This window comes from Camellia sinensis, chromosome 15, assembly GCF_055761805.1.
Source record: "Camellia sinensis isolate YWXY chromosome 15, ASM5576180v1, whole genome shotgun sequence".
Lineage (NCBI taxonomy): Eukaryota > Viridiplantae > Streptophyta > Magnoliopsida > Ericales > Theaceae > Camellia > Camellia sinensis.
The window spans coordinates 40,124,112-40,136,232 of record NC_138975.1 but is presented as its reverse complement, the minus strand read 5'-3'; the positions used below and the strand labels follow the sequence as shown (position 1 = coordinate 40,136,232).

The following is a 12,121-nucleotide window of genomic DNA, read 5'->3' as shown; positions in this document are numbered from 1 at the left end:
GGTACGAGCCATCTCAAGTAGCATGAATCGTTCACTCTAAACGAGGGTAGCGACATGACTCGTCTCTCGTAGTATGATTCGTCTCATACCTTGAATATAAAAGAATAGAAAACTATTATATGAAAAACATTCAACAATTACAGAAAGCCGAATACTTGAAGAAATAATAGAAAATATATATATGAAACTTCTAAAACACCATACAATTGTTCAAACTTTTACATAATTAAAAATAAAAAAGAAAACCTAATTAGATGGCTAGGGTTTCATCAAAATCCTAGAAAAGAATAACCTAGCCACTCATGGAGAAGTGGGAAGAGGAAGAGGATGAAGAAGAAGCCCCCATGGAAGTCTCCTTTAAGCTTGAGAAGAAGTCACTTCGTTAAGACCCTAGTCTCCATTTTCTCCAGAATAAATTTTGAACCCTAAGTTAGCCTAATTTTCTTCCTTTTATTCCTAACAAAATAGACTAAAAATTTCACGCATGCGTCCCTAGGTGGGTCGCTCGAGCGTTGGTTAGACGCACATGTGGTGGTCTGGCTAGCTCGGATTTTTTGCTTCTCGCTAGTAGAATCTGCTTTCGCGCACTTTTTGATTGAATTTGTGTGTTACCCGCCAAATCTATACAAATGTACAAAACACATTATCTCTACTAAATAAACAATATTGAAAGACTAAAAATGTAACTTTAGTGACATCAATATGATACTTTTCGACCTACATCATACCACCACTGTTATTATCATCCATTATCAGAACTACCACCCTTCTACCTTCATTACACAACCCTTTTCACCATTACCACAATCATTATTCATTCACTTTCATCACCATCGCCATTAGCACCATAACCACAATTGTGGTTGCTCTCACCACCATCTCCTCACAACCGTGATATAGAAATTGGATAAGAAAATTTACAAATTTTAAATCTCATCTTATACATATAAATAATTTGTTTTAATTCAAAATTTAAAAATTTTATCAAATAAATTTTTAACTTAGAAAATTTAACATCTAATTTTCAATATTTAGTTTTCATGTATCCATTTTCGATTTTCAAATCCATCAAACAAATTCGCTAGATTAATTCTTACATCTTTGGACAAAGTTAGTTAGCGAACAATTCCTATGCAAATTCTAACCATGTATTTCTTAAAATAGATTGTAATTCAACAATACTATAAATTTAGGGAAAAAATTTCAAAAAGCTAGTCCAAAAACACATATATGAATCACAATCATTCTAGATATGGCTTATATGACATTAATTTTAAATTTATATCATATAATTTATTTCAGAATAAATTTCGAGATATGTTTTTCATAATCCACATAATTTTTAATTAGGGATAATTACAAAAAAAAAAAATTCTTAGGAATTTGAGTCTTGTAACAAGATAAATCATAAATTTTTAATTTTGTCAATTTAAACCTCAAATTTTTAATTTGCTTTCAATATAAGTAAAATCGCTAGAAAAAGAATATTTTAATTATTAAACCCAATACAAGTATAAATAAAATGTCTAAAATACCATTTTTCATTGAGTTTAATGATTAAAATATTAATTTTTTCATTTATTTTTCTTAATAAAAATAGACAAATGATTTAGATCGAAAATAAATAAAAATTTTAAAATTTAAATTGATAAAATTAAAAATTTAAAGTTTAATTTGTTAAAGAGGTCAAATCGTAAAGTTTTTTTTTTTTTTTTGTTTTATCTAAAAATTATGTTCAAAAACACTTTTTTCCAAATCTATGTTAAAAACCCACGTATAATCAGGAAAACACTTCAAAATGAAGGGAAACTTTACTTAAATTAACCACATGTTAATCAACCACATGTTTATAGCCAAGTCCAAAGTCCAAACCAATTCACCCCTTCTTCCACGCCATTCCCGCCAAGTGTTCCCAAGGATCCCCTCACATCCCACTCCACCAAAACCATCAAACCCCACCACTCATTTCTCGCCACCTCAAAACCACAAAACACGTGGCACAAAACAATTGGTACTTCTCATCCACACTCTACAAAACCTAAGTCACATTATCATCCCTTCTCTGACCGAATGACCTGGGCCACGGAACCACAACAGTCCCGCCCGTTCGTTCATTGGGGTTTTCTTTCGGTCACTCACTGAATCCTCATATAAATATGGTGGGATTCGAAGTTCGTTACAAAGGAAAGTCTATGGAGCTCAATGCTTAGAGAGAGAGAGAGAGAGAGAGAAAGAGAGAGATCTATACGTACTTATGGGAGTGTATAGAGAGAGATAGAAAGGAGGAATAGAGAGGGAGATTTGAGTCCGTGTTTTTAGGTTTTCGTTTCTTCTTCGGCATTGTTGTTGCTGTTTTTTTTTTTTTTTTTGAAAAATCTGAAAACTATTGTGTGAGTGAGAGTGAAGAATATAAAGAATCATGGCGGATAAAGGAATTAGCTTGGAAGAAATCAAGAATGAGAACGTCGATCTCGTAAGAATTTTCGTTTCTTTTCTCTCTGTTTGATCTTTTTTCTGTTTTAGTTGATTATCATGGTGAACACTTCCACTATTGGATTGTGTGATTTTGAGAGAAAAGAAAAGCAATGAAAAGGATGTATTTGAATCGCTTAAGTGGAGAGAAATGATAAGAAAAAGAGAGAGGCGGAGAGAAATTTATTTCTCTTCTAATCTTCATTTATTATGAGAAAAAAAAAAAAAAACTAACAAATTCTTTTATTTTCATAATACTAATTTTATCCCATAAAAATAAAAGAAATAAAATGGTTGACAAAATATAAAAAAATTATTTTAGTAATATAATATAAAACAGTTTCTTTTCTTTTCTCTTATAAAATCTATCCAAATAAGAATGAGATATTTTTTTTTTCTTTTCTCTTATAACTCAAGCAATTATTTCATTTCTTTTCTCTCCTAATTTCCAAACATAGTGTTCAATCCTTTGTTTTCGATAATCTATTAATTTAAATGCATATTCACATGGATGTGAACTTTTTTAGTTATTGTTTTGGAATAATTTAAAAAAAAAAAACCCAAAGTTTAACCTTTATAATAAAATAAATGTTGAATTTTTAATTTTATCAATTTAAATATTAATTTTTTGATTTTTTTTTTTCAATCTAAATTATGTGTCTATTTGTGTTAATTAAAACCGTACAAAAAAAATGTTATTTTAGTGATTAATCTCAATGTATACATAAAATGTCTATTTTTTTTTTTGATTTTATTTAATCAAATGCTTCAGATTGAAAACAAATAAAAAGTTTAGAATTTAAATTGACAAAATTGAATATTCATTTTGTTATAAAAGTAAAACTTTTTTCCCCTCTATTTTTTAATAATGTTGGTAGTTAATTTCAAGGGAAACACCCCTTATAACTAAAGAAGAAAATGACATAATTTCATATTTTTTGAGTCATAACTAATAAAAATGTCATAACTAAACACAACCTGAGCCATAACTAAAGATCTCATCTGTTATAACTAAAATAATATCATAATTAAATAAGAAAATTGGTCCTAATTAAAGAAAAAAATGCCATAACTAGGGATGCATATAGTACACCCCTTTTAAAGGTATGTATATTAGAATTTCCCCCATCTGAAATGGATTCTATGAATGATTTGAATTGACGCTTTGTTTCGTTTGGATAAAAATGTCATAAGTAAACACAACCTGAGGCATAACTAAAGATCTCATCTATTATAACTAAAATAATATCATAATTAAAGAAGAAAATTAGTCATAACCAAAAAAAAAAAAAAAAAAAAAAATTACGTAATTAGGGATGCATATAATACACCCCTTTTAAAGGTGTCAAATGCATTCTATGAATAATTTGAATTGACGCTTTGCCTCGTTTGAATGAGGTGATTTAGCCCGAAACAATAAGAATTTCAACTATTGATCCGTATTATTTTACCTCTTCAACTAAAATTGTAACAACTAACCCCTTCATTTACCATTTTTTTTTGTTTTTTTTCCAATTTAGATCTTTATCACTAAAATACCCTTTCATCAATTGGATAAATTACATTTTACCCCTTTGAAGTGTCACCTCATATTGCTTTATCACCTAATATCACTTTCAATTTGGACTTTCTTATTTTTTCCCATTTTATCACTAAATTAATTTTTAGTTTGTTAGAAAAAAAAAAAAAAAATTAAAAACCAAACAACAAACAAAAATATTTATGAAAAAATCTAAAAAATGTTCACTAAAGACCAGAAAATATAAAAATTATCAGTTTTTTACATGTCTATGAAATTGGAATAATAAACTTCAGCTAATTTATAAATTAAAAATTACTGTGGATCAAGTATAATTAGTTTGATACCATTTATAGTATATATATAACTCATGCAGTTTGAGTTTTCCTGAAGGGGCATGCAACAAAACTATATGCATCAGTTTAATCAGAAGATTTGTTTTAAATTAATCCAAATGCTTATTATGTTAAGAAGTAATATATTTAATGAGAAATCATGATGATAAAAAGTACCTGCTCAATCCAATTATGTATGCACAGGAGCGTATACCAGTTGAGGAAGTATTCGAACAATTGAAATGTACAAAGGAAGGATTGACAAGTGAGGAAGGGCAGCACAGGCTCGAAATCTTTGGCCCAAATAAGCTTGAGGAGAAGAAGGCAAAGTTTTATTTGGCTAAGTGCTCCCATTCTGCTGCTTTATTTTTAGTACTCCTGAAAAACTGATTTTTTCAAACAATATTGAAACAGGAAAGTAAGCTTCTAAAATTTTTGGGTTTCATGTGGAATCCTTTGTCATGGGTTATGGAGTGCGCTGCTATAATGGCCATTGTCTTGGCAAATGGAGGGGTAATGCTCTGTCTCACCCAGTCACCTCTCTCTCTCTCTCACTCTCTCTCTCTCTCTCTCTCTCTCTCTCTCTCAAGTTCTGGTTTTCATCAATAAATAAATGCAGGGGAAGCCTCCAGATTGGCAAGATTTTGTTGGTATCGTGTCATTGCTTATCATCAACTCTACCATCAGCTTTATAGAAGAAAACAATGCAGGCAATGCTGCGTCAGCACTAATGGCTGGTCTTGCTCCCAAGACAAAGGTACTTTTACAAGATAACAAGACTATAGCAAAACTGACCCATGAAATATGTCAAATAAATTAAAAGTACTGGATACACAACGACATTAGTTCTGTGTTTATGTTTAATGGTTTAGGTCTTGAGAGATGGAAAATGGGGCGAGCAGGACGCTGCTATCCTGGTACCGGGTGACATAGTTAGCATTAAGTTGGGAGATATCGTCCCAGCAGATGCACGTCTCTTGGAAGGAGACCCTCTCAAAATTGATCAATCTGCCCTCACTGGGGAGTCCTTGCCAGTAACGAAGAACACAGGTGATGAAGTATTCTCAGGTTCCACCTGTAAACAAGGTGAGCTTGAGGCTGTTGTGATTGCCACTGGAGTGCACACCTTCTTTGGCAAAGCAGCTCACCTTGTCGACAGTACCAACCAAGTAGGCCACTTCCAAAAGGTATTATAGTAACTTGTGACAGTTTGCAAGGTGGTTTTAACATTTTGGATCTAAATGGAAATCAATTTGTAATTAAGTTCGAAAAACTCAAGAATGAACTTGGGCTGGAAAAAAGAAATTCATATTCTTTAGGAAGAAGAAGATGTCATCATTGTGACATCACTTGATATATTTGAAAATATGAGTTTGAAATAGATTATTGAATGATATGAAATTAAACTTGTTCAGACATGCTTGGCAACAGTAAAGTAGAATTGCATAATTTGAAATAAGAAAACTAAGACAATATGTCACACTGTAGTTACATACAAAAAGTATATGCTAATGGTACAAATGTCAAATTGTAGTAGTTTGCCTACAAAAAGAAAAGGAATTATTATCATTTCTAATTTCTGCTTCTTGCTGTTTTCTCTTACTTCATTGGATGGGTGATGGTATGATTAGGTATTGACAGCCATTGGTAACTTCTGTATATGCTCCATTGCGGTGGGGATCATAATAGAGATAGTGGTGATGTACCCAATTCAACACCGCAAGTACAGGGATGGGATTGATAATCTACTGGTTCTTCTCATTGGAGGCATTCCGATTGCCATGCCTACTGTATTGTCTGTGACCATGGCTATTGGATCCCACCGTCTGTCACAGCAAGGAGCCATCACCAAGAGGATGACAGCTATTGAAGAGATGGCTGGGATGGATGTCCTTTGTAGTGACAAGACTGGGACTCTCACCCTTAACAAGCTTACAGTTGACAAAAACCTGATTGAGGTAGGTAATTAACTATTATTTGGTGAAGAATACGCTATGATTAATCTAAGATGAAGTTTCAGGATATCTAATGGTGAATGTAAAAGTACGCAACAATGAAAATAGTAAAGAAAAGTTTTTAAAATGTTTGGGTAACACTTGAATTCTGTCGATTCACTAATCAAAGAAGTAATGCCTTCATATGCAGGTATTTACAAGGGATGTGGAGAAAGATATGGTAATTTTGCTAGGGGCAAGGGCTTCTAGGGTGGAGAATCAGGATGCTATTGATGCTTGTATTGTTGGAATGTTGGCTGATCCCAAGGAGGTAATGTCAGCAAAGAGTTGTATCATATATTAAGGAAAGTTTACTAAGTGCCAAACAAACATGTTTCAGTTGAGCTAATAACTTAATTGAAAGAGCTACTTTCAGAAGCTCGAGCTCAGCTCATTAGGCTCCTGAGCTGTTTGAGTTTGTGTTTTTCTACTGTGGTTACTCCTTTTGACTTGTAGGGTAGATCTAGTAAGGTATGATGAACTGATTAGATAAGGCCCATGTTTCATTTCATAAATTAAATTGAATTTGAAAAAAGTAGAATTAATGATTAGACAAGGCACATCTTTCGTTTCATAACTTCAATTTGAAAAAAAGTAGAATTAATGATTTTTAACTCAAGTGTGTCATTTGAATTGGTTGGTGAATAAGAGCAGCATGTCATGGCCTTGGTTATTTCCAAACACTCTGTGCGGCACTTAGACAATCACAAGCCTTACTTGATGATACTAAGTCAGCCTAACTCACAAGCTTGCAAAAAGACTAGTAAGAAGATAAAGAGAGTTTGAGAGAATGCCTTTGTTTTCACTTTGAGAAAGCTTGTACAACTCTTGGATGGATTGGAGCAAATGAGCCCCTCTCTTATTTATAGGTTCCTTTGGAGCATTCTAGAATACACAAGAAAGTGGTGTGTAGAAGCTTCCCATGGAAGCCTTCTTACAAGCCACAAGATCATTCTAGAATGCCTTCTAGAAATATCTATACAAATATCTACAAGTTTAGTCATATGTGGTATGTTCTTGAATTCCCTAGGGCCTTCTAGAATTCTCCATGGTCTCATATGTGCTAGAGTTTGCTAGGAAGTTCTAGATTCTTCCATTGGCTCCCATTCTTCTAGGCTTCCATCTGTATATATTTGGAGAATTCAGTAGGGATGTGACAAGCAGCCACGCTAATAGTCCTGAGCTTTGACTAAATAGAATAGAAGCCTTAGTCTTGTTGGTTGTGCTCAGATCAAGCTTGAAGAGTCTCAACCAAATGAACCTTTAAAAACCTAACATGGATTGCAGAGTTCATTCTGCTCCTTGGCTGAAGGGCACCTTAATTTTGCATCTTCTTTAGTGTGGATGAAATAATAAGAGAGAATCAAAAGAAACAGAGAATGTTATATCAGTTTTTGGCTCTCAATCCCATGTAGGAAAGTCATATCTGAAGCTCCTTTACTTTGAACTTTTACGATCATCAATTCAATCAATGTTAACTTGATCAAAGAAAAATGAAAAGAAAGAGGGAAAGAATAGCCTGCTACAGCATTCGATCATGTTTTAAAACACTGCTAGTTTTGATAAGAAGTTTTCCAGTCCATTTGTTGATACAATTTACTTGAATGTGTCCACTTGGGTAAGCAGTAATTAATCTCTCACTTGTGCTCTTCAGGCTAGAGCAGGAATCACAGAAGTGCATTTCCTGCCCTTTAACCCAGTGGAAAAGCGAACAGCCATAACATACATTGACTCCAATGGAAATTGGCACCGAGTTAGCAAAGGTGCACCAGAACAGGCAAGGGTGTCATCCAGAAAACACGGATATAGCCTTTGATTTGTTGTCACTCCAGTTTCAATATATTTATATACCTGTTTATTTCTACCAGATTATCGAGCTCTGTAAACTTAAGGACGATGTGAGCAAGAAAGCTCATGACATCATTGATAAATTTGCTGATCGTGGTCTTCGCTCCCTTGCAGTTGCTCAACAGGTGAGTTTGTATTCTTTTGTCATTGAGTAGGTGTTTAATGAATGAAGTCAAGTGCATATTATAATAACTGGTGGTATTGGTTTTGCTTACAGGCAGTACCAGAGAAGAACAAGGACAGTCCAGGAGGGCCATGGGTGTTTGTGGGTCTCTTGCCTCTTTTTGATCCTCCAAGGCATGATAGTGCAGAGACCATTAGACGTGCCCTTCACCTTGGTGTCAATGTTAAGATGATCACTGGTGATCAGCTAGCCATTGGCAAGGAGACTGGTCGCAGGCTTGGCATGGGGACCAACATGTATCCCTCTTCCACCCTCCTCGGTCAGAGCAAAGATGAGACCATTGCTGATATCCCTGTCGAAGAGCTAATTGAGAAAGCCGATGGCTTTGCTGGTGTCTTCCCTGGTACGTGGACTACATTCTCCTATCTTATTTGTGTAGGCTGTTGGGACAAGCCACAATAACAATTTTGCATTTTGAGAAATTATTTATTACAGAGAGATTTAAACATTGAAATTGATAGGTAAAATCTGTAAATAATTCTGGAAAATGTAAATGAACTTGACTGGGAGCAAACGCAAAGCCAGGATTTTATTTTAAGGGGCGCCAAGAACAATTTAATAAAAAACGTTTCATACAAAAGTATAATTAGTAAATATAAATAAATATAGCATGTATATTAAATTATGAATATGATAGAGAAAAAACAACCAGAAAGTTATTTTATGAATTCATATCAAGTGTACATTCATGGTAATATGTCTCTAGATTAAAACTTTTCTTAAAAACTGTATATATTAAAGCTTGAACAGTGAAATGTCTCCAAGTTATAATGTAGGAAAGTTATTATATTAAAGCCAGTTGTAAAGTCTTTGCACTATACCATATAATTTTTTTTCCAAAGTCAGAGGGCCCAAGGGTAAATGTTATTGATTATAAATTAATGAATGAGAGCAAATCCTATATACATGCTTTTCAAAAATCATGGGGGGCCATGGCACCCCCTAGCTTTGCCCCTGACTGGGAGAAAGAAATCATCTCGGATTTCACTATCCCAATAGGAAGAAGAATAATGTAATCATTATTGTTTTAGTTGGACTAATTGTAAACTATTTGCTGTGTTTGAGAAAAACAATCAACACTAGTGGGTGAATGATGCAGAGCACAAGTATGAGATTGTGAAGAAGTTACAGGAGAGGAAGCACATCTGTGGGATGACAGGAGATGGTGTAAATGATGCTCCAGCTTTAAAGAAGGCAGACATTGGTATTGCAGTGGCTGATGCAACCGATGCAGCCCGGAGTGCATCTGACATTGTCCTGACAGAGCCCGGACTAAGTGTGATTGTGAGTGCCGTCTTGACAAGCAGAGCCATTTTCCAGAGGATGAAAAACTACACCATCTATGCTGTTTCTATCACAATCCGAATCGTTTTGGGCTTCATGCTTATTGCTCTTATCTGGAAATTTGACTTCTCGCCTTTCATGGTTCTTGTCATTGCCATTCTCAATGATGGAACCATCATGACCATTTCGAAAGACAAGGTCAAGCCATCTCCCCTACCCGACTCGTGGAAGCTCAAGGAAATTTTCGCCACTGGAGTGGTTCTTGGCACTTATCTTGCCGTCATGACTGTTATTTTCTTCTGGGCTATTCACGAGTCTGACTTCTTCTCTGTAAGAAAATTCTATCAATAAACTTGATATGGCTTCAAGTCTGTTACTGGATTTTCAGAATTTTTTTTTCCTTGATAAGCGTAAAATCTATTTGTACTTATTTGGCAGGAAAATTTTGGGGTAAGATCGATTAGGAACAACCCTGATGAGGTTACTGCAGCTGTATACCTTCAAGTAAGCATTGTTAGTCAGGCTCTTATCTTTGTAACCCGGTCCAGGAGCTGGTCCTTTGTTGAACGTCCTGGTCTTCTGCTTCTTACTGCATTCCTAATCGCACAGCTGGTGAGTTGCATAAATCATAATTCAACCGCTGATATATCATTATTTTCTTTTACATTTTAGTTTGGCTGCAAATTTTTTGATAAATTTTGCTTGTTTGCTTAAGATTGCTACATTGATTGCTGTATATGCCGATTGGCCCTTTGCGAGGATCAAAGGTATCGGTTGGGGATGGGCCGGAGTTATTTGGCTTTTCAGTATTGTCTTCTACTTTCCACTCGATCTTTTCAAGTTCTTGATTCGATTTGCATTGAGCGGTAGGGCCTGGGATAATATGCTACAGAATAAGGTATATTTATGCAATAGTTTGCTATTGCTTGTCCAGAATTTTTTTTCCATGCTTGGTTGATCTCTCAACTTCTCTTGAATTATCCAGACTGCTTTCACAACGAAAAAGGACTATGGCCGAGGAGAGAGGGAGGCCCAGTGGGCTTTGGCTCAACGTACATTGCACGGTCTCCAACCTCCAAGGACATCGGAGCTCTTCAATGACAAGAACAGCTACCGCGAGTTATCTGAAATTGCTGAACAGGCCATGAGACGCGCTGAAGTCGCTAGGTAATAATAATCACATCATGAGAAGATTTATCCTCGTTGTCATATAAATTTTAATTTTGTACATATTTTTTCTAATTATTCTCTGTTATCATATAAATTTTAATTTTGTACATATTTTTTCTAATTATTTTGCAGGTTAAGGGAGCTTCACACGCTTAAAGGACACGTTGAATCTGTGGTGAAGCTCAAGGGTCTTGACATTGAGACCATTCAGCAGCACTACACGGTTTAAAAGTGCAAAGCGATGGAAATGAATCTGTTGGGGTCTGGCAAAGTTGGAAGAGAGAGAAGGAAGAGAGTTAGAATAGGCATCTACATTTTTTATTTTTTTTCTTTCTATTTCTATTTTTCAAATTTTGATTTTGCAGATGATGATGATGATGATGATGAAGAAGAAAGGGCTGGGAATAATCCAACTGTTTGAGATTGGTTATATATATAGACAATCCAAGGTTGGGAAGTATAGGTGATAGAATATATTGTTCCTTCTCATAGTATATGAGAAGTTACCACAATCTGTATGGCAACACTTGACATTTTTGTTTAGCCTACTGAATCCCCTTTTTTTTGTAGATTAAAAATTGAATATTTTGTGTGTGCGCATGCCCTTAAATAATCATCGATTTTAATGTTAGTTTAGCATTTCTTGTCCCCATAGCATATCTGATTTGAATAATGTTACACCAATGGCAAAGCCATTTCAGCATTTTTGTTGTTGTTAGTGTCTCTGATTTGAGAAGTGTGGGGGTCTATTAAAATGGTTTCTGTAGAGCTTGCTGGTTTGTCTTCTTGGGCTGTATTTTGTCATTTGTGTACACTGTCAACTGTATTGTTAATATTTGTTAATTGATGTGGGTTATTTGCAATGCGATTTTTTTTTTTTTTTGTTTAAATTTTAGGGACGGAATTGGATTTTTCAAAAGGTTTCGTAATGCATGGATAATACTGTAAAATAACCCAAGTTATTAGTATATGACTTGTTTATGGCCTACTAAAATGTAATTCGAGATTGATTCGTTATTTAGACAAGCTAATTTTAAATTCATTTTCAAGAACTCATATTTTCTTGAATAAATAATGTTGAGACTTCTGTTTTATCAGCAAATATTAATTGTTATTTATTAGGTTAGTTGTTGAGAGGAGTTGAATCCCCAGCCTCTTCTTTGCAAGCACCCAAGTGTCATTCCATGCCACTAAGCCACATGATACATGAATTAGGAGTTAGTGGGTATAACTGAGGGTGCAATTCAAGCGGTTTCGGGCGGGTTGGAAGGTTGTCTAAACCCACCTTAAGTTGTGTTGAGACTTACCCAGGTCT

At 34.5% G+C, this 12,121-nt stretch overlaps 1 protein-coding gene across 1 annotated transcript; it reads left to right on the top strand.

The window, feature by feature from the left end:
* The first annotated feature begins 2,222 nt into the window (after window positions 1-2,222).
* Window positions 2,223-11,463, top strand: LOC114287798 (plasma membrane ATPase). The gene is made up of 15 exons (XM_028231240.2): window positions 2,223-2,473; window positions 4,531-4,650; window positions 4,741-4,839; window positions 4,946-5,083; window positions 5,199-5,513; window positions 5,958-6,284; window positions 6,472-6,591; window positions 7,975-8,097; window positions 8,189-8,293; window positions 8,386-8,695; window positions 9,452-9,966; window positions 10,075-10,248; window positions 10,352-10,534; window positions 10,622-10,803; window positions 10,939-11,463. The coding sequence occupies exons 1-15, from the start codon at window positions 2,420-2,422 to the stop codon at window positions 11,033-11,035; spliced, it is 2,862 nt and encodes a 953-aa protein (XP_028087041.1). The 5' UTR covers window positions 2,223-2,419; the 3' UTR covers window positions 11,036-11,463.
* Window positions 11,464-12,121: the final 658 nt, after the last annotated feature.